A 24,023-nucleotide genomic window follows, 5' to 3' on the forward strand; every position below is an offset into this window, starting at 1 on the left:
CACAACTGTACATGGCAGTGCTGTGACTAAATAACTCAAAGCTCCACAAACAAACTTTTTCACTGACAAAATGGAATTGGTAGTTAGTCTAGTAAAAGATACTCTTGATATCCAGTCTGTTTAAAGATGAAATTGAATTAGAACTGCACTGCCTCTGTTTATTTTAATTTATATATATTTATTTATTTTTGCTGAAATGTGGTGGTATATCTGTATGTGTAACAAACCCAGAGTCCACAACGGCAGCATTTTTGTTAAACTGTCCAACAAATCATGTATTTATTATTTTTTCAGCTTCACCTTCTCAGACAAACTAGCAGCAACTAATATTGAATTTCAACTCTGAGACCAAATTTCATCTTCCAAAAGGAATTTTATCATATATCAAAATGCGATCATGTCATGAATGTGCAATTAGCCTGTTGCATCATCTAGCAACATGTAGCGACTTTTCCAGCAGGCTTTAGCTACTTTCCACAGCGGTTACAGCAGTTACAGCAGTTTCACAACAGTTTTCCTCAATTTTGCATATTGAACATACACAGTCTAGTCATATAGTAGCTTTTGACCTAGTCTTGTTATAAGAAATGGCTGCTTTCAACCATCTGTCTGTTCAATTTTCCATGTTACTTTAACACAGGATGATGCAGTGACTGTGATGAGCCACACATAATTACTGCTAACAGACATTTCTGTATGCCAGTGAAGTCCGAACAGCAGAGATATCACCCCATAAAATGGGATTGGACTCGACTTGCACTGAACAGTTTCCTGGACGTCGATCCTGGATTAAGAGTAGAATCTCTCTGGATTACAGTTTATGATGACCATTAAGAGTTTTATCCTGGGGGTACTTAAAACATAGTCCAACCACATTAAGACCTGCTTTAGAGAAGATTGCAGGGATTTGGACCTTTTGAACGGTTTAAAGTTCAGGCATTTAGAGCACTTATCACTCACTCTGCATATGCACGGGAAGCTGGCCTAGTCCATGGTGCATATTTAGTCATGATGATGGAAGGAAGTAGGGTATTTTGTACTGAGGGATTTGTTTTTCCTGATGGCTTATACCGTCATGTTGATCTCATTATACACTCATTTCCTACCACGAACTGTCAGATAATTTAACATTAAGCTCCAAGGCAGTTTCTAATCTTTATGCAACATTTACCTTAGATTAATGCTCTGCCAAATTACTGAGCCTTTGCTGACATGTGAAAAATACCAGTGTTTCCATGTGGTTTCCATAGGTTTTCTTGCGTGTCTTTTTTTTTTTTTTCCTACTTTTCACTGCCACATCTCAATGTAGCCCACTCACTGTCAAGGCAAAACAGTGAAGTGTATTCTACGTAAAGTCATGGAAACCTGAACTGTGTTGATGACTAACATACTACTTGTGTGTCAAATCTGATTGACTGAAATTTCTTTTCACTTTAGCAGAATAATGTAACATGTTAACAAGCTGTGTCTCTGTTCCATACTATATCTCATTTGTACGCAGTGTAGTAGAAGTAGTAGCGTACTGTTGTTGCAGTTGGTGTAAAACAAACGTCAGCCTTGAATACCACTCAATTCAATTCAGTAAAGAAAGCAAAATGTTTCTTCTGATGATATACTGCTCCTTTCTCTAGATGTCCCACCACTACCTGCAATTTATTTTAATTTTATTGCAGCTCTGAGGAGCTCCTCTGTTTCCTATGTGCAATGAATTGTGGGACAATAGTGTTCATCAAAAGCTCTTTCAAAAATCAAGCTTTTTTTAGTTTATATACTAACTTTTTGAGTACACTACCCCTTTTTGCATAAGACACTTTGCTTAAATGAAAGAAAACAGCAGGTGTGCTGGGATACACCACCATTGTCTTTGCAAGTTTGTATTCTTTCATTGTTGTGCTGTTGAAAAACATGTCCCCCGCACCTGCTACACAGTAGCAAACCAAACCTGGATTCACTGAGTATTTCAGAGGGGTTTTGTATAATATTAAATGACACAAAGAAAGCGTCAAGCATATCACCAAGAATTTGCCTCCTATTGGATTCTAAAGAATTATTGTAGAACTGCAATGAGTAGTTGATTAATCTATATGAATAGGAAGCTATTTTGATAATGGATTTATCGTTTCAGTACATTCTAGTTTTTGCATCTGATATCCCTTTAAACTGAATATTTGGGTTTTGTTCTTGCATTTGAGAAAGTCTGACTGACTGATGACGTCGCATGAGATTCAAATTGGGTTGGATGTTTCTTTTCATATATATACATCTTATATATTTAAATATATATATATATATATAAAAACTACTAATCAAGTAATGGAAGAAAATAAATGGATGGTTAATCAATCATGCAAATAACTGTTACTAGATTAAAGAAAATTTCAAGCACACAATAGGCTTGTAGGCTATATATATGTATCTGATTAGATGTATTACACTGTCCTTCATGTAACTAGTAGAGTCACATGTGGTTGAGTGTCTTTATTGTGATGCAGAAGTAGCACAGCCACAAAGTGAACTAGAACAATTTGACGGCAGATTCTGCTCAGGGCAGACTAAGTGACACCCCTCCATGTGAGAGTGCGGTCCATCCTTGTTTCTCAGCTGAGGTCCGTTTCTACAGACAAACTTCTCTCTCTCCCTTTCCCTCTGTCTGTCTCCTTCCCTCTCGCTGGCTCACAGCTCACACAGCTTGCTGGGGATAAGGCCTCAGCTACAGTGCTGTGACAGCAGATGGCAACTGGCTCAAAAAGGTTGGCACATCATCGGGAAATGTGCTGCACCAAAGATGTCCCTTTTTAATTAAAAGATTTTGATCTGTGGTGAACTGCAGAATGTTGGAAAAAATGAGAGACAGCATGTGGTCTGAAATACAAGGACATGATATGAAAGAATAATAAAGACATATACTGTATACCCCTCTCTGCTGTATTGCTCTCCTCCATTTTATACTGGAAATTCCAAAAGATACAGACTCAGTCAGCCTCATACGGAGTGGGAGGACATTTCGAACAAAACACACAACAAGGATGGAAAATTGACAAAAAAAAAAAAGAAAAAAAATATCCATCAAATTTTGGAAGAAAAAAAAAACCTTCACCCATCTGTCTTATCCAACAACTATGAAAATATGTCGCATCATCTGACTGTACCAACCCAGATCATATCCTATGACTACTTTTTTGCACCTTGATTTCAAGTGAATGGCACCACATCTTTATTTAACAAGCACTTAGAGAAGGCTGTCAGCGCCGATGTTGTGACATTTGTCCAGAGGTTTCTTGGCAGCCACATGAGACCTGTTTGCCCCTGACATTCAGGCTGAGCTGCAGACCCACAGAGTCAGATGGACACAGAGTGAGTGCTGCGCTTTAATCCAGGAGGCAGCACGGCAGATGGATAACAATATAGTGCATGCGGGTTTTGTCCCCACTAGAAATGGTGAATGGCTCATGGTGCGCTGTTCCTTGTCATCGAGTAGCGTGGGCTTGGCTTTTAATGTGTTTGCACTTGTCTTGGTAGATTAAAGAAACAGTCCCAACTGCTGCCCTAGACATGCCACCTAACATGGTATATGTCAGGGTCGATCAACGGGTGATCCCGTGCACCGCCCCAAAGACAGACACTTGTGCTGACTAGTGAGGGTCGCAGGGGCCCGCCAAGTACCACTGTGTTGTTTCATGGAGGCACAGCTGCTCACATGTGGATTATTCTGTCAGTCTCAGACATTCATTGATTTGACAGCGACTGATTTTAGTGCAGCCTCTGTGGAATTGTGTTTGGCTCCGTCTTACATTTAACATGCTGAGTGGAGGGAGACTCTCGAAGTTCACAGAGAAGCATACAAAGGAGACGTGATTAGTCAAAGTACAAAGTGCTACAGACCGTGGTTTATTATCAATGACAACTTAAGTGCATGCACTGTCATGTTGGCCCCTGTCAGTGACTGTATGTACTAAAGGATTAATTTTTTATCTCAAGTTTACCAATTTGCTTATTTTAACTACCCTCTCAGTCTGAATATATTTGTGAATTGGCATCTTTGTGGTTTGGAACGACAAATATGTCAGTGTATCTCCATCTGTTTGTGTGGGTATTTGTGAGAGCTTTTCTATCAAGCTGTGTATCGTCAAGAAATGCACAAATGCATTTCAGCTGGATCAACACCTACCGGTTTCGTCATTTTTTAAATGTAACTTTACACTATTCAATCAACAATCCATAATTTAAAGTATACTCTACATTTTTTAGGTACACTTGAGACAGCAGAGTACTTTAAGATTATATACACACACATGGAACTGAACAGTGGTGTCAGAGTCCCAACAAATCTGCACACTTAAACAACAAAATAGGCCATTTGTCTGCACCTTCCACAAGGACCCATATGAGCATTTTCTGCTCTGGCACCCTTGTGATTAAGATGTGGCTATGTTTAGGCAACTAAAACCATTTGGTTAAAGTCAGATCACCTTCATGCTTAAAGGAAAAGCAATGCTTTTCTGGAGAGGACAGTTTTTACAAGGCATTACCATAGAGCTCGTTCATCACAAAAATTGTTCCCATGTTCCCTCAACCGCTCCTTTTGTTGCCTCTTTGACCAGCTCGTTTCTGCAAGGACTCGATGTGCCCAAGCATTATGAACGTGTTTAACCATGTAATGTTTGTTGGATTATATGCTTTCAATTTCTCATTAATTAAAGTCAACATGGTTATGGAGAAGTCTAGTAAAGAGAATAACCGTTCAATAAGATGTTGGTTTAACTGTAGATGTAATATACATATACAAACTTCTATTAATATACATATATAAACTATCTATTAATGAATTAATATATATGATAATAAATCCGTTTTTTTTTTTTCTTCAGAAATTTAAATAATTTAAGCTGAATTTTTGCTTTGGGAATGTAAAATTTTGTCTTTGATCTCTGGTCAAGTTGTTCTTCAATACAGAATATGTGACAGATTATTGCACTGTAGCAGACTTGTTCCTTTGGACTTTTATGCTGCCTGTGTCACCTGAGTTACCCAGAACTGCACTTTCTGTTCAAGCTGGAGAGAATCACATTGATGTCTTGACCTGTGTGACGTGTCTGATCTGAACTACCCCACTAAAGTTAAACTCGAACAAGGCATCGAATTTTATGAGCCCATCCCATGTGCAAATAAGTCAAGCAAGACAGTTAAATGCAATGGAGAACAGATACAGTATTACTCTCTGAAAACTGGTATTAAGTCTCGCTAAATTAAATTATATGAATCTTTTATTTTTAAGTACAATTATTTACATAAGCACCAGAGAGCTCTGTTGTAAATCTTCCTGAATGTTGGCAGGTGTGCTTTATGAGCTTTTCTTGAAAACATAAAGCACAACAAAAAAGCAAATATAGCTATACCATAATACTTATTTTACTGCATAAATTCTGAAGTTTTATGTTTCATTCTGACAGTATTAGTATTAGTATATGAGAAATTAATTTTTTCATTGATTTTTATAGCAACATCCCTGAAATGTAATATCCGGTTAAGAGGAAACGAGACCTTGAGTGAAGTTTTTCCGCAGACGTTTTCTGCGGCCAGGCACATGTTTCGCGTGTAAGCAGATGGTAGTCTGATTTACACAGTGACAGATCACTCATATTGCCATTGACACTAATGGCTGTGGAATGGAGTGGGGACGCTGGGGCAGCAATGCGGTCTTACATCCATGTCCAATCAGTGCAAAGCAACACAACCTGTCACAATAATTATGACAGAACTATTGAGACGATTTTTTTTTTTTTTTTGGCGACAGCCTCACTGTCCCACAAGTGTTCCCCTTGATTGGCCTTGGTAACTTGCAAAGTCATTGTCATTTTTCACAACTTCATTACTTGGTGGCACAAAGCAATTTCCATCGTCTTGTGTTCTTCCCACTCTATTACCCCTAAAGGGAGTTCACGCCATATGTGCATGACAACACCCTGTCGAATAGACAAGGTGATGCCTTCTAAGAGTGTCTTTTGGAGTTTTTTCACAGTATAATAGTGAGCCTCGTCAATTTATTATAATGATTTAGTTATCTTGGATATGTCTTCTCGCTCATATTGAATTCAGGTGAGTGTAATGGCTCCCGACTGTGGCCTTTATGGGATGAATTTAGAAACGGCTTGCTTTATTATTGCTCAGGCTTATTGCATTTGTAATGTTACATTTTTTATCCTCGATAAAGTTAATGCTCACATCAGGAGTCTGGCTGAACAGCTGACCGCATCTTCAAGCTGCTCTTTCGAAGCAGCAGACTAATGAGTCAGCCGCTGTTTATGCCTCACCTCACTCTCGTTTCTGGAAGTACATTCACTCAGGCACTGCAAAGTAGTAAAAGTACTTATTCAACAATGTGGAAATACTTTGTTACAAGTACAAGTCTGACATTTAAGTTTTTACTTTAAAGAAGTACCTCAGTATTTACAGAAAAATTTACAAGTGAAAGTGCTCTGCATGCAGAATGGCCCCTCAGACACTTTAAGTACAAATCTGAAGTGCTTGTAATTTACTTTTCATTTCATTCTATTTTATACTTCTACATCACCACAGTGCAGAGAGAAATATTGTACTGTTTAATGCACATGACTTTGACAGCTTTAGTTACTTTACAGATTAGGAAGTTACATAAAAAGAAATATGAAAGGCTTATAAAATGTGATGTTTCAGCTAAGAATAAACTATTCAACAGTATATAAAATAGTTCAAATCAGTTCCACCTCAGCCAACTAGAGCAGCAAAAAGCTGCTTATATATTAATGCATAATAATAAAATAATATAATATAGTATTGTAATTTTTTCTGCATTATGAATACTTTTACTTTTGAGACTTTAAGTACATTTTGCTAATAATACTTAGGTACTTTTACATAGGAGACATTTTTTAATATAGGAGCATTATGGTGGATTATTTTTATATTGCAGTATTGCTGCTTTTTTTCAAGTAGAGGATCTGAATACTTCCTCCACCACTGCAAAACTCACACACAAACACACGCTCCCCATGCAGTGTTATCATAGCACTTAAACATCAGATGAGTAGGTTTGTGTTTTAATCTCTCTCTGGATCTGAGGCATCTCATTCCCCAGTCCTGCCCTCAGCCTGCTGTGAAATATTCCATCCACTCAAGTGTAAATAAGTGCTAACAAGATTATCAGATTACCCTTCATCCAGGGCACCCAGCGACTGCTGGGCACAGTCACTGCAGTGATGTAAAAATCCCAGTAAGATAATTGCATTAGGAGGCACCATTTTCTTGCAAATTTTCCAAAGGCTCACAAAGCTCAAGGGCAGCTTAAAACACTCCTCCTATTTGCAGTGTGAAATATTTTTTCTTTAGTTGCCACAAAAAAGCCACACTGGATATAAAGAGCGTGGTTGAACAGGTCTATAGTTAAGGAAATTCTCCCAGTGTTTCCTTCATGTCTCTTAAATAGGCTGTCGAGAAACTGGGCCAAGTTTAATTGAATTGACAGAAACAGATTAATCCTGGAACTTTTTTTAATTATTTAATATTCTCATGAATAAATACTGTACTTTATTGTACAAGTTGGAAGGGGAAAAAAAGTATGCTGGTATTAAATTGTACAGAAAGATATTTGTAGTGTTTTTCTGATGTTGAGTAGGCTACACTGTAAGCGAGTATATTCCAAAGCCATCCTGTCACCTAGTTTTTGTTTTATGATTGTGGAGTAAACCGGATGTAATGTCTTTGCCGGGGTACTGTGACTGGTCTGGGCTGAGCCAGCAGAGAAAACAAAAGGGACCGGCTCTCCCTCTGTCTTTCCTCTGTCACCATAGCAAATATATTTATATGCAAATTAGCCGGTGAAATAAAATGATTCAAATAGCTTGATAGGAAAATGTTATATTTAATCTGTGGGGTTTGAGTCATTGACGAGGGACGGAGGGAGAGAGATTGCTGGAGATGCATGAGGATGCGGGTGGAAGTGGAAGTGCAATCTAAAAACTGTCTACTCCCTGTCTCAGTTACAGTAGACTGATGAATTGCATATAGCAATCAGATCTGACTCACGGATTTATATGTGTGATACTGATTTTGTCGATACAGAAAGAGAAGTGGGGACTTGTGGCAAGAGTGAAATCTAAAGGTTATTGCTCCATGGGGGCTGCCGCTGGAGACTGTGCAAGCTCTGTAATTAATTCAGTAAATTAATAAATATAAAAGCCAAATTTTCAATTGAGGTTGGTTGTTTCTATAGGATAACAAAACCTTACACATATAGGCTACTTTAAAAAAAAAAAAAAAAAATACAACACTGTAAAAGTCATTAAATGTGTATTTGCAAGTAGACATTCTTTGGGAAATAAGATGCTGATCTGTCCAAAACAAACACTGTTGTTGGCATGGACTTGGTTGTGTTTCTCAGTCCAAATGTGGCAAGAGCACCTGCCTGTTCCTTCTGTTTGTCTGCTAGTGTCTTGTCCGGTTTTCTCTCCGTCTGTTTCATCTGTATCTGTCTTTCTGTTTCCTTGGTGTTTGTTTCTCTGCGTCTTTGGCAGCGTCTCTGGCTTTCTCCACAGCCTGTTCTTTCTCTGTTTGCTTTTCTTTTTTCTTTTTCTTTTTCTTTTTTTTTTTTGGACTCAATCCAGCGCTCCCGGTGAATGAGAAAATGTAAGAATTAGATGCTAGTTAATGTGCTACATAAAGTCTAATGACAGTGATAGTGGACATCAATGGCACAACAAATATGTAATAAAAATAAATATATATAAATGCATAAATTGGCAACAGTTTACTTTAAGCCCCTTCCTTTTTAGAATTCATTAACAGCATGTAATCATTTATTAAATAGTTTCTAAAACACTGTAAAGCTGTAAAGTAGCTGATAGCAGATGTAAGTGTTTATTACGTATTTGTCAACAACTGTAACTCCTCCTTGGGGCTGTGGAGGCTGGTGTGTATAAACCTATAACGCATGACAATATTTTGTATATAATGTATATGCAATAATATAAGAAGGAAAGATTTACAATTGCTGGCAAATGCTGTACAGTAATAAATCCTTAAAAATTTCCCTTTTAACGCATCTCCAGATAATGCCTGACATGTACATGGTTTCCATGCATACCAGCTGTGAAATGTGTCCAATCAAATGAACCTTGTTTGTGAGGAATTAACCGCACTCCCAGAGTGATGTAAACAATTTACAAGATCACATACCAGCAGATGACATGTAGCAATGAAATTGACAACTACCAACCTACTTTAATGACTTTCTTACACGACATCGCGTGATGTCAGTGGCAGATTGCAAATGTCAAAGATGGTTCATTTGATCCTTGTTACCGGCTGCCAAGCAGAAGTGGAAACAAATACATTAATAGGGTGCATCTCTGTCTTCTTCCCTCTCTGTCGCTCTTTCGCCTCCTCTCCCTTATTTTCTGTCTCATCTCTTCTCATCTCTTCTCGCCCTCTCTCACACACACACACACACACACACACACACACGCGGACACACACACGGACACACAGGTGGTCTGGTCATTGTACCAGTAAAATCAAAGGCAACCTGAAATGTGAAAGGCAGACTGAATCTGGATGTAGACTCGTAGCACAGCCTCAGATGTTGCCATGGAGCTACAAAAGTGCACTGATGTTTGTTTCCTCCCACTTCAGTTTTAGCAGAATTTATTTCACTGGGCTTTTTGCTGTCTGTCACCACATGCTTAATTTTTCTTTCTAAGTATTAACTTTTATGCATTTATTGCATGTCAGTCTGTCCTTGAAGGGAGATCCCTCCTGTTGCTTCTTCCTTTTCTTCTGTGAAAGGGTTTTTCTTTGTGTGGGCGTCTTCAGACCAGGGGTTGAAGGGTGGAGGTGTTGGAGGCTGTACAGATTGTAAAGCCCTTAAAGACACATTTGTGATTTTGGGCTGTATGAAAAAAAGTGATTTGATTCAACCCGAGGCTAAGAAAAAACAAATTACTATTTTGCTCTGATGAATGAACATTGAATTTCTCCATAATTAGATTTCATTCTTTTTCTTTTTTTTTTAAACCATGTCTTCAGATATTTTTTCTGTGATGGGTAAATTGGTTAAAGATGCTCTTCAGTTGGCTGGTCCTTCATATGACTACCACTGACCACTACACTACCACTGAATATAACCAACCTTCCCCCCGCACACACACTGACACACACACACACACAGACACAAACTCCAGCAGTCTCAAGAGTGTTGGATGGACAAAATCTAAAGTCAAGCATGAATACAGAGGCTGACAGGCCAATTATCAGATGTACTGTTCGTTCTGCATCCCCACCTCTGAAGGGAAGCAGAAGTGAGAATCCTGTCGCTTTCACTCAAGCCGGTACAATGACATGGCCCAACAACAAAAGGCACAGCCTTCACAAGGAATCGAGATGGACAGAGTTGTAAACCTTGTCTTGTCATACAGTTTTATCTGGTGGGTTTTCACATTTCAGGCTTCAGAAGATGTGATGTAGTGTGGAGATGTTTGTCTCCCCTGAAGTTTCAAGTGGGAATTACATGCCTTATTGTAGACACTGACTGACTGTGGTTTGCAGCGGTTACTGTGGAAACCTCATGATGTTTTGTAAAAAATTATGAAAATATCCCTTGCTGCGTGTAACATCATTCTGTTTTTTAAGAAACATTTTTATGAAAACTTCTCTCTCCATGTTAGGAATCATAATGTCAGCATGCCATAAAACAATGACTGAGGTGTGATGAGCTTGAAAAGACCTGACGTAACTGAACAGCGTCTCTTTGTCTCACAGGTGAATGTAGTGCCAGCATGTGCCCGAGCCTTGACAAAGATGCTGTATTGTCCATACTGCCGTGGCCTGCCCGGGCTGAAACCCTGTCACAACTACTGTCACAACGTCATGAGGGGCTGTCTAGCAAACCAGGCAGACCTAGATCCTGAATGGAACCTCTTCATCGGTAAGAAAAAAAAAAAGACTCTGATTCATTTGTCATTTCCTCTTTGAAATCTTTTGTAGGTGTCTGTCTGTCTGTCTGTCTGTCTGTCTGTCTGTCTGTCTGTCTGTCTGTCTGTCTGTCTGTCTCGCCTGCCTGCCTGCATGTTACTTTTCCCAGGCAAGTGTCTTTGAATAGTCTCTGTGGGACTTCAGTAGGATGTGCTGTTTTAGATTCAGCTTTAAAGGATTTACGGAGACAAAACTGAAATCTTATTTGTGCAACCATTCCTTCTTTTTTTTCTGTCTGAAATGTTGTTTGCTATTGCTGGAACCCTGGCATAGTGCTTAAAGCTTTGGTCCCTGCTGTTTGGGATTGATAAAGGAGAGCAGATCCTAGGCAAACACATTTTCTATAGTGTTTCCAGCTGAGCTTGGTGAGTAATATAGCACTTCAGTTAGGCTGTAAGTAGCTGGCTGCTGTAAGCCCTCCTGTTAAATGGATACCAAGGAGGCACATAGAGTGCTCCCTCTGGATCTTTTGTAGGCCAATGCTTTATTTGTTATGTACCCCAATCCCATCCTCCCACCCATACTCACAGATTTTTTTATAAAATGGGGCGACGTTTTTTTTTTTTTTTTTTCTGTTTTTTTTTTCTTTTAGAGACATCCCTGAAGACTCCATGTCAAGTGAACTGCATTTCTAAGCTTTTGGCTGTTTTGTGACAGGCCTGTCGTTGGAGAAACCATCATATGACGTACTGCTTGTTCTCTCCGATGGCACGTCTGAAGTCTCAGATCAACACAGGCCCCCATGCACTGAATGAAATGTCTCACAGCTTTATGACATGTGTTAAAAAGTTAGTGTCTTGTTCAGTTGTGAAGAGGCAAATCTATTGCTGCAAAGGGACGCTGTGCTTGACAGTAATGGGAGAAGCTGTTGTTGCAACAGAATGATGAATCTGGTTCGACAAAAACACCCTAGAGGTGTAGAAAAATAGGATTTTTAATTTTGAACCAGTTTTTGTGCAGATGGTTTTTTTTTGCTTTGTAAAGACAGTGTTGTTGAGGGTATTATAATTAGAAATGTAGAACCCAAGGGATGTTTATTTTCACCGTGAAAGACTCATTTTTTGATATCTACTGACATTTTGTATTCATTATCTGTTGCTAAAGAACTTCGATTTGCTTACTGTGCAGCTTGCAAGAAATATTGATTTGCCTTTCAGAGACAACTTCTAAATGTATCACAGGTCAGTTCTCACCACTGGAGCACATCTTTGCATTATAGAAATTTATGGATTGAGCCGGTACACATTCTGTCATTGTCATCCATTCAAATCATCACTTATTAGAGAAGGTTAGATTAGAGGCACAACCTTCAATTTTTTAAGAACGTCAATAACATTTACCTTTGTCCATGCTTAAATGTCACTATTGACAGCATTGATTTGTGAGGAGAAATGAGACTCAAGGCTTTTTATTTAGTTTCAAACTTCCACAGCAAGAGAGAAGAGAGAGATGAGGTCTGAAAATGGTCTCTAATCTTCCTAAATCCAGCTAAACCGGGGACATTTATGTAATAATTTTTTTTTGTTCCCTGCTTTTATTGAAAACATAGGCTACAAAAAAAGAGAACAATGCCAAGTCGGCACTGTTCCATAACAAGTGAAAACTGAAACCAGATAAGGATTTTTTTTTTCTCCCTAATGTACTAAATTGCACTTACCTCATTCTCACATAGTTGGAACAAATCAAAATTGAAGAGGCTATTGCAACATCTGTTTCTGGTGAGAACTCGTTGAAAATAAGACACACTGAAGAACCCAAGGGAACCCGAGTGTATGGGGGATTTCCAGGTTAAATTGTTAGTGTATCGTTATATTTAGGTAAAATGTAGTACATCAATGAAAACAAAACATCATTAATCAGTTAATTACTGGTAATTAAAATACAGTTGATATCCAAACATTTCTTGTGAATGATGGGATTCATTGCTTCACGTGGAAGCAGTGGTGTTGGTAGTAGGTCAACACTGACTGACGCTTAGCTCACAATCTGCTGCCATGAAAATCTGACACTGTGTTTCTCACTCTGTTGACAAATTAGACTGTCTGGTCCATTTCTGGTTAAAATGAACTCCGATATGTAGGTAGTCATTAGCCTAGCAAAATTACTGCTGCTAACAACCCATAATACAACACCTTCCTAAAGTAAACTAAAGCTAACCTCATAACACCAGAGCTCAATTCAGTTAGAAGCTACAGTATACACATGTGCATACACATGTTTGCATGCTTGTAACATTCAGCAGCCATTTTCATGGTGCAGAAAAATGCACAACTATAATTAATTACATTAATCTGGCTGCATCTGATTCAGGTGAGCTGGTTCCAGAGCCGTGCTACTGTTCATGCTGGTTCACTGACATGGCTGAAAAAGAAATCATTAATATTATTAGTCACACCTGTGTTTCCCCTGCTATTATGAGTCAAAATGGCTGCTGTGAAGAAGGCTTCTTATTTATTATATGGAAATGTCAACTGTGATTACAGTGAGGAAAACATAAAATGGTCACAGTGACAACCAATAAGTTGGCTTTTCTTTTCTTTGAGTCGAACTGCTTGATAATGACTGCCAGTGACACAATGTGTCAAATAGTAATATACATCCTCAGTCCAATTATTGTGAGATATGATAACCCGTTTCAGGTATTTCAGTTGTTTAAAGTTTTGTTTGTAACATGCTAAGGTACAGAGTCTGTGCAAGACTGCAAAAAAAAAATTATGTGTTATTTTTTTTTCTCAATATTATGAAAAATATCACATGTGGCAGGAAATGTCACAGTATTCAATGTAAACATTTCTAATTGAGCAATCTTGAAGCCTTTCCAGGCCGACAGTGTCAGCAAACCTGACATATACGGTTGAAAATAATATTTTACCATTTGATAAAATGGCTTTACAGAAGGATTTTTCTTTACAGCAAATATATTTTGAATTAATCAGATTTTAATCAATGCCATTAGATCTGCACAGACAAGTGAAAACATACTGTCATTAAACATTAGATATGTCTTTTTAGTGAAAACACAAGCATAATGTAAATACAGAGCTGTAAAGTACCGCAACATATTGCAAACACTTGTTGGAAGTAGCAGAGAAATCTTTAAATTCTGTTTTCAGTAAGCACAACGTGGAGCATAACTGTAGCACTGTATGAACTCGCTGCTGTTTTCCTGCTTCCTATGAAACATTTACAGAACTTTTGTTGCATGTTCCCTCATTCCCAAAACACATCAACTATCGGTGCTGACATGTCGAGAGACGACAATTTTTGGTAAGTGTAGAACAGTAAATAGAAAGCTCCCCATTATTTCTCTCTCTCTTTCTCTGTCTCGCTCTCTCTCTCGCTCTAAACACATGAAAGTCACATTGCGTTGCTGATTTTCCGTTTTGTTGTGAGAATGAAGATCAGGATTTATCTGTCATCATTTTGCCACAGAGAATATCTTTTGATGGAATAACACAGAGGACATAGTGTGTCTCTTGACAGACTGTAGTTGCAGGGACTTTATTTATTTATTTAATTAATTGATTACTTATTTATTTATTAATAATGCTGGCACCAAATGCACTGTATTTCTTGGTAGTCTACAGAAACAGATCGCTTTTATCTGTGCATAAAAGTAAATGAATGAGGTAAATACACATAATAAGGCATTGAAATCATTGTAATATTTTACAATTTTGTCCCCTTCCAAAATTAATCAAAATCTTTAATCAATGGTTTTCTGTTCTCTGCACATTCATATATTTAAATTACATCAGAATATTATATTCAAATATTGTATAATGTACTTTGCTGTGGCTTTTGGAAACTGTAGTAGAAAATAAATGAAGAAGCAAAGGGGATGAAAATGAATAAAAGCAACAACAACAGAACATGATTTTAGTTATAAGCCAGTGAAGTCAACAGTTTCTTAAGAGCTCTAACTGCTGTACAAAGCCATTAAAATGTCTCTTAACGTAGAGCAACAATAAGATCCAGAAGAATTTACGAGACACAGTGTAACATCAAACAAAATCCAGAAGATTTACAAGCTTGAGATTGAAAGCAAATTCTAGGCAATCCAACAAATTAATAGCCACTAGGGATTTTAATATATACTTAAACACGAACAGTTTGGATATTAAGATGTCAGTATCACGCTGCAGCTTTTCCCAACATTAGAGGGGAGGAGTAGAACAAATGTGCCACTGCTGTGTTTATTCCTGAAATCTGTGTAACATAGAAACAATAATGACCTTGGTGAATACTTTGATGTAGCCTACATATCACTATGCAGAGGGAAAAGAAGAATGATTACAGCAACCGTGCCACACATTTCAAAGTTACAGTCACAGTACAGTAGTTTACAGTTGGTAAAGGTTAGTGTAATGACTCCATGCTTTCCAGGCTTTGAATGGGAGACAGACTGTCAGTGAACAATGGGCACAAACCTGAGAAAGGATGTCATATGCCTGCTCGTACCTGTTCGGAGTGATTCTAGCCATCCCGGCTTTTGAGTGTGTGTTTGTGTGTGTATGTGTGTGTTTGTGTTCAAATGTTCAGGAAGGAATTCATGGTTTGGCCAATGGATGCTACCACACCATCAGTCACCTGCCATCATGACAAATTTGCCCAGCTCTGCATCATGACAGACACATCATTATCATTTTTCTTGTCAGCACCTTGTTAAAATACCCTTTGAGAGAAAAAGAGATAGAGAGGGTTAGACAGTTATTCACACGCTACTGTTTTTCAGGCTTACACCATGTTCAATGCCAGTTTTGACATAATAATCTCAGCTACACGTGGCTAAAATGAATGGTAGATTTTAATTTACTGTTTGATAAACAGGCAGCTAATTAGTGGTTAGCACGGTCGCCTCACAGCAAGACGGTTTTTGGTTGGAACCTGCCGGTCGGACGGGGCCCTTTCGTTCTCCCCGTGCATGTGTGGGTTCCCTGAAGCTACTCTGGCTTCCTCACGTGGTCCAGAGACATGCGGCTTAAGTTAACGGGTGACTATAGGAGTGATTGTGAGCATGGATGGTTGTTAGACTGGTGACCTGTCTGGGGGGAAACCAGGGGGTGCTCCGCCTCTCACCCATTGTCAGCAGGGATCCAAATTCTGTGTGTAAATTTATCCAATATATAGTGCCTCTAAAAAGTAGCATAATCTACATGGCATGTACACTTTAGAAATGTGAAAAATACCATTGTGTGATTCAGCAGCTGTCTTTGATGATGCAAAATGATGATGATCGTTAAGTGTCCCAAATCTCTATTTACCGCTTACTATTGAGCTCAGTGTTGATTATATAGTGAGTAGTGAATGAGCGGATTTCGGACACAATCAACTCCTGGAGCTAACGTGAGCTTATTTAGCTGCCTATAGCTAACAGCCGATAAACTCCAGCCCGTCAGTTACAGTTTTCATTTCAGCCGTTAAAATGGACAAAATAAGAAGCCTACTTTTGCCTATCTCCGTCTGAAGTCAAGAACCCGTTGTTGCAAAAAAATGACTAAGAAGTTCAAGTAGTTAACTCCACTATTGTTATCAGTCTATGTGCCCCGCGAGAATGGGAAGACTGACGGTCGTAGCAACCGTAATTGAGCGGGTCTCAGGGAACAGTCAGTTCTATTTTAACTGATTCATTGTGAAAGTAATGAACTCCTTCTAGCTTTAAATGAGAGGTGGTTTGTAAATACCATTGTATTCCCTTAATTATTACATGCGCTCTGCTGTGCCTGTGTACACATTATTTCTCCTAATTGAGATATAGGCTTGACTTGTCCTCTGTTGAGTCCTTTGACACCACAGTGTAAGCAATCCTCATTGATTTTATTTGCTCATTTCTTTTTAATTGCATGGATTGTGTCCCAGTGTAACTGGATCTCCCCACAACCCACCAGTTCACGAGAATTCAAGCCAACATTTTTCTGTCCTCCAAGAAGGACTTTCTCTGAAGTGTGTGAGATTATGAAGACGAACTCTCTGCCAGTGCTTTACTTTAAATGATATAGATAGCTTGGCAGAAACTAAGCTTGCAGGGTGCTTTCCTGCACAGTGTAGGCCTTCAAGATGTGTAAATCCTTTACCTGTCTTACTGTAAGAACCTACAGTGTCACTCAACATCCACATGCTTTAATTATTCAGTGGACTTTAAGATTCCTCAAGTATGACATAAAAATACTGCACCTTTAAGTTAAACGTGAGACATTGAGCAGACACGCACGCACGCTCACACGCACACACACACACACACACACACACACACACACACACACACACACACACACACACACGGAGGAACTCAAACTGACTGAGAATGAAGTATGATAGTCTCAGTAACAGACCTGACAGGAACAAACAAGCCTAGCTAGTGGGTTTCTGCCTGTCACAGTGCTGAAGGCTGGATGACTCACTTATCCTAGTGGAAGTGATCTCCATATCCTCAGCATCATCAAGAACCTGCATCTTTTCTTTCTAATTGCTACTGGCTATGCAGAATCTGCAAAATTCTTCTTTTCTGTGTGTTGCAGGAATGCTTATGCAGCTACACTTTATATACGAGCAACATATCCTTTTCTTAATACTATGAGTTACCACATGCTGATGGCCAGCTATGTTTTATTTAGTCTTTTTTATTGCCTCCACACATACTGCATGCACACTGAATGTAATTCCTGCCATGTTTTATCCATCAATTATACACTGTGGTTGTTTTGCACAGTTATACATTTTAATGTTGTTGCACGTGTTTGTGCCCATACAGTATATCTGAATGAACAGTTTGACATTCGGACATTTGGAAATATACCCTTTCATTTTTTTTGCAGAGAGACGAAAAGATTGACACCACTCTCATGTCTGAACACTAAGTATGAAGTTACAGTGACCAGCTAGTTAGCTTAGCTTAGCATTAAGACGGGAAGCTGATGGAAACAGCTACCCTGGCTCTGTCTTAAGACAAATCTCGTTATATCTTTGTTAAATTTGTACAAAAAAAAACAACAATTTGTGGTTTTTACGGAACAGAGCTACCATAGCTGTTTCTCACCTTTTCCCCATCTTTACGCAAAGCTAAGCTAATTGGCCGCAGGTTGTAGCTTCATATTAAACGACCAGGCATGAGAGTGGTGTAAATCTTCTCATCTTACTCTCAGCCAAAAAGCAAATAGGTACATTTCCCCAGTATTCCCCAAACCATTCTCCCAAGCATTGTAAAGTGTAAAGAACAAAACAAAGAGCTGAGAGGCAGCACAGGGACTTAAGCAGCTGTAGCTGTAGAGAAAAGACATGAGAGTTTATATGTGAGGAACAACAGACATGGTAACCAAGCTAAAGTAGTCTAGACATAGCCGAAAGCCAACAAAACAAAAAAATCCCCATCAAGAAGTATTTGTTTCCGCTGTTATTGAGCTGCAATCCAGCTGTCAGTGCATGAGAGAATGCCTGTGGAGACTCCCCGAAGACGGACAGATATGTTGACAAATTAGTCCTTTGCAATTGATTCACCTCTTGCAGCTGCAAACTGGAAAAAAAAAAGTGTTAGCGGAAACGGACTCTGACTTATTTCAGCAGCAAGTTTTGGCAGCGTCTGTTTTTGGACAGGAGTGCTTAAAATAAGACTGGAAGAGTGAGGTTCGTTTCGCGCTCCCCGCCCAGTGAACAGTGAGCTTCTTCAACATGATGACGAGCATTACTTTGAATGTGTCTAAGAAGTCAGTTTTACAAAGGTGAAGCTGTATCTTGTGAAGGATATTGATACTGTACGATGATCGACGGGAACAAGCTGATATGGTGTTTCCGCATTTAATTTCCTGTCTGTCTATTTAATTCATAAACAGTCTGAAACATCTGCAAGTCATTTTATACTGTGGTGCTTAAAGCAAAACACAAATGCATCACTGTGCTGTAGAACACATTTGAAGAGACATAATGTGTTTGTAATCTCTCGATGCATGTCTCTGTGTTTCATTCACTGAGACTGAGCCCTTCAAAGAAAGGTCAGAGAGCTCAGAGGTCTGTCGGGACAAAAATTAATCCGTGGCTTTACCCCAGTTAGTCTCTGTAGGGCACTTTTAGGACAGGGATTGTTTTAAAACCATCTGCAGGTCTTCCAGTTCATGTTCTAGTTATCGTTAATGGAGCACTCCACCAATTTAGCTTTTGTACTTTTATAACAGTGTTGGACAAAGGGTGGAGTGTTTTAAAAAAAAAAAAATAAAAAAAAAAAAAAAAAAAAGATTAATATTGATGCAACAGAACCACCTTTTTTCAAATTTCATACATTCTTCGTCTTTGTCAAAACCAACAAAAACAAATAAGACACAGAATTTTGAAAAGTTGAAATATTAACACATCTTTTTTCTTGTTTCTGTTTATTTATTTATTTTTTCTCTTTCCGTGTTTATACTGTATTTTGAACTGGTGTCATCTCCAGGACACATCCCATGATTAGCAGTTATATTCTGTGATAGGCAAAACAACTAAATGGAGAAGCGACAGCAGCAACGGACAACATATCAAAGAGCCATACTGTTGTATGGAGGTGACACATTCACTCGCTGAACAAAGCCAGTGTAGTTTTCCTCTCAGCTTGTCAAACTTGCAAGCATGTAAACAAGTAACTGCATCCAAGATGCATGTGCAGTGACGCGGTGATGTCTCCCTGACACTGAGCTACTCTCCAGATCGAGTTGTTTTTTTTTTTGTTATTCCATGTTTACTAGAAGAATGGAATTATTTGCGTACATAAAAGACTTGTTAGAAGGGGGCAAAAAAACAACTCCAAAGGGATTTTGTTAATTAATAAAATAAAATATCAAAAGTGTTATCCCCTGAACCTTCTCTTTATTGTGCCATTATTATTACAAGCAAAATATGAAGTAATGCAGAATTTCTATTTCAATTTTTGTCTTCAGTGCACTGGTGTCTTCATGACATGTGCAGTATGTAGAGTTTATCATAGCCAGTTGAGTTTAGAGAAAATTATCTAATTCATACACTGACTCTATAAAACATTTGTCACGGTAAGTGTAATTTCCAGGATGTGGATAAACGCCACCATCAGTGATGGAGTAATCAGTTGTCACTGGGAATTTATGCAGAGTGTCATCAACTTCTATTGTTGGATACATAGTGTTTGTATGCAGACATTTTTTCCAGTTTGCACAGGCAGATGGTGAAAGTTATTCTTTCCATTTTCATCACTGCAACTCTGAGTCACTGGGCAGACTTGCATTATGTTCATCATTTCCAATACAACACAATTATCCCCCATTAATCCATATCAACACTGGAAGTGAAATTACAGCAATAACAAACTGTTGCTGAAGCTCAGTGGAAACATGGAGCCAAGGCAATTTCTCAGATGGATTAAGTTAAAATGATTTCAATATATATTTGATGATAGAATCATTACTTTTATTCACTTTGAAAATAAACTATTCAAATACCTTCGTCAGTTCTCCATCCCCTTTGTCAGTGAAGAGATTAACAAACCATGAGTGACATATAGGAGCTACTAGTTCACATAATTGAGAGAGTGATAGGCCTTTAAATCCTTAAGACCAGGTCACATAAGATGATTTTGAACACACTCTAAGCCTGACAGGACCATTTCTCTACTGAATTCTGAATTTGAACAAGACTTGACACTTCGGTCCTCCCATTGACTCCAGAGCAGTCATGCAGAGCCCAGTAAGACTTTTTTTTTTTTCCTGTGTGTTATATTTCACCAGTCTGGCTTATGCTTCGTTTACAGAATTATATCTCAAGAAAAATCTGCAGATCAGAGCATGTCAGTAAAATTAGAAAAGGAGTGAAAGAGGGCATAGACTCACTTTTTGGCAGCGTTTTTTTTTTTTTTTTGGGTCATTATTTTAATCTATGTAGTTTCTCTGCAATGGGCAAGAAACCAGACAGCACATACATTATAGCTGATTTTATAGGCACCTGCTCAGGATGAATCTAGTATTATGTGACAGAAATTGATCTTACAGTGGGTGTATTTATTGAACACTCCAGCGCCACTCACCACATTAAAATCGTATTGACTATGCAGTGACCAAAAGTAAAAGCAGTTAATTTGACATACTACTGGGGTTCAGAGACCCGCAGCAGAAATGCTCATGAAAGTTCATAAAACAGTCATGAAATTAAAAAAATGCTGCAGATAATTATGAATGCCCTGTATTTGTTTCTCAGCATGTTCACATAAAAGTTGTTGATGTCTCACATGAATGACTGCCGTGTGCCTCAAGGGACTCTGCAGGTAGTTTATTGGAGTCTCTCCAAATCCCTTTGGGTTAGGAAAAAAAAAAAGAAAAAGAAAAGAGTTTTCCATTAGAAAATAACCAAGCATGCAGCCCTGCAGCCTGAAGCAAGAACACACACAAAAAAAAAAAGTTGGCACCATGCAGCTAGCAGTAAATAAATGCCAATACAACCCTCTGTGTCAGGCAGTGGATAGATGGATAGATGGATGGTTGAACAAATCGATTGTTTATCAGTTAATATACAAGGAAAATTAATTATTTCATCATTACATGAAACTGATGCCAAAACAAATCAGTCGAGATTAATGGCAGCTGAAGGGGGAAATGGAAAAGCAAGTCAGGTCAGCGGTAATGTTGAGAGAATATAAATATTAAAACCATTAGGGAACCCTGTATTCAAAGGCATTTTGAAGTCAACCAGTGGGCAGTGCTGTAAATACCAAAACCATTTTTATGTAAATCACATATTTCTAAAACTCTAATGAAATGTGTGTTGAGAATCCAAACCTGGCAGTCAGTAGACAGACAGATATACAATGTTTCCCCTGAGTCAAATCTGAATAGAATAAAAGTCAGAGTATTCACTTGTGAATTCACTTGTGAATACTCTCACTTCAAAACAAACATTGCCTTTATTGTTTGCAAGCCTGGAAATGATGCAGCCAGAATAAAATTGCTACTTGAACTCTTATGAATTCAGTCTTGATCCTGGTCTCCTCTGAAAGTTAACGCTTTGGAGTTAGCCGTCAAAAAGTCACAAGTAGTCTACATGTGCCAAATATACACAATTGATTTTTTCCTGCCTATTTTTATACTCACTTTACCGTTTTCTCTTCTACGCTGTTGTTTTATGTGTAATTTGTCATGCTGGAGTGTCGATTCAACTAGATGCCATCCCGAATGAATGAGGCAACAAACCTCCTCCCAGCCCACTGACACTGACAAGCAGGGTCCAGGACAGGCATCAGCGTTAAGACACTTGTGACTACACAGTGATGACCAAATTAAATAGTAAAAGGTACAGATGGCACAGATGGTGTGAGCTAAACATTGTGCAAAATTGAAACAGCAAAGCCTGTGACCTATAATATGCCATTTTCTTTGCAGCCCCCTAATGATTTATGGTTAGAACAGATTAAAATTTAAGATGCCTTTCATCAACAGCCCATCATTTTTGAAAAGTGTTCCCGTATGTGACATAATTTCAGAAGTTATTTAAGCATGTAGAAGTCACCCTTTCTCATAGCACTTCATATGGCTGACTCATACTCACAATCCATCAAATATTCATTAAGCTATATGAAAAATAGCTTGTCAGAACTCAGCTGAGGATATCATTTAGGTCTTTTATGGAATGGGTAACGGAATTGCTGCAAATTTCCCCCCTCCACTCTCACTGAATTCCACTGAGGCTTTCTTTTTCTGCGGGAGCATTAGAGCAGTACTCTGCTAAACATAGGCAGCTGAAGACTTCACAGGACTCGGGTTGGCCCCCTGCAATGACCTCCAGCCAGCTCCTGATGGAAATCTAACCAAGCATCACGCCCAATTTGAGGCTCCAGAGTAAACAAACAGGAGTGCTCTTCAAAGGCACAAGCCACTAACAGACAGAAGAGTCTATCTGTAGCTTTATTCACTCAGCGCATTGTAACAGCACAGGCCTGGCTAACAACATACACAATGTAACGCATGGACATGTTTTTTTTTTTTTTTTTCTGGAAGAAGAAAAAATAAGTTGATAATATAGTACATCATAAAATGATGTTATCAGACCGCCAGATTTTGTGGTGGGGAGGGAGAGAGTTGCTGCCCAGCCTCAATTCATGTAAATCTGATTTTCTCTATTTTGAAGAAAATTACATTTTCTTGAATTGTGTGCTTTTTAAACATCTGTGGCGGAAAATGAAATGCACTTAATTATAGTAGTATAATAAACAAGATCAGATGATACCCACTTCTCTTTGGCTAAACAGATGCGAGATACTTCTTTCTTTTTTAAAAAAAATCAAAATTAGATTAATGTTGCAGTTGTAGCCAAGAAAAATGAAATCTTATCCATTAATAGGACCAGGAAGTTAAACCCCAATGCTAAGGTACACCATTCCTCCAATTCTGGCGATAAGCTGACCAGTGTTGTCTGAGATACAAGCTGTGTATATGACCTGTGAGAAAATTTGCACATTTGTTGATAAATTGACAAGTCAAAGTTCTTTTTGTAAAAGTCTTAATATGTTTTTATTATTTACTGTCCAGCGTTTTTTTTTTAAATATTTTTGTTTAAAAGCTTTTGACCAGTAGTAATGCCATGAAACAACATTTTTCTGAGTGGATCTTCCTTTGTGTCCTTGTCTTTGTATGTGTGAGTCGCATTGGTGCTGCAATTTACATTCGTCTTTTGACTCTACTGTTTGGGCAATGCACAAAAATGCAACAGTGCATCCGCAAAGGTACAGAAGAAGAAGAAGAAGAAGACAGTTAGCAAGCAAATGTGGATGTAAACAATGCACGATTTATCATGAGGAAGGAAACTTCATTTTTAACATGTGGTATTGATGTTCTCATCAAACTTTCATTTTCCAAACGCCAAGTTGATGTATGCTGACACTTGGAAGTGTTGTCTGAAACACTTGCTCTGCTCTAATCCAAATTAAAATCTTGACCAAAATCTCACCCGCTGATCATATGCCAAGGGTCTGTCTACCATCCTTTACCCAAATCTGTTGTTAACTCTTTTCTGATATCTTGTCAGCAAACAAAAAC

At 38.4% G+C, this 24,023-nt stretch overlaps 1 protein-coding gene across 2 annotated transcripts in view; it reads left to right on the top strand.

The window, feature by feature from the left end:
* The window catches only part of LOC111668306 (glypican-6-like), a 131,477-nt gene that overhangs the window by 67,577 nt on the left and 39,877 nt on the right, over positions 1–24,023 (top strand). For both annotated transcript variants that reach the window (XM_023424331.2, XM_023424332.2), the window contains exon 4: positions 10,792–10,957. In XM_023424331.2, the coding sequence (XP_023280099.1) occupies positions 10,792–10,957 (166 nt within the window). The remainder of the gene's footprint in view (positions 1–10,791; positions 10,958–24,023) is intronic.

This window comes from Seriola lalandi, unplaced genomic scaffold (genome assembly GCF_002814215.2).
Source record: "Seriola lalandi dorsalis isolate HSWRI2012SDOR001 ecotype SW California unplaced genomic scaffold, Sedor1 jcf7180002054735, whole genome shotgun sequence".
NCBI lineage: Eukaryota > Metazoa > Chordata > Actinopteri > Carangiformes > Carangidae > Seriola > Seriola lalandi.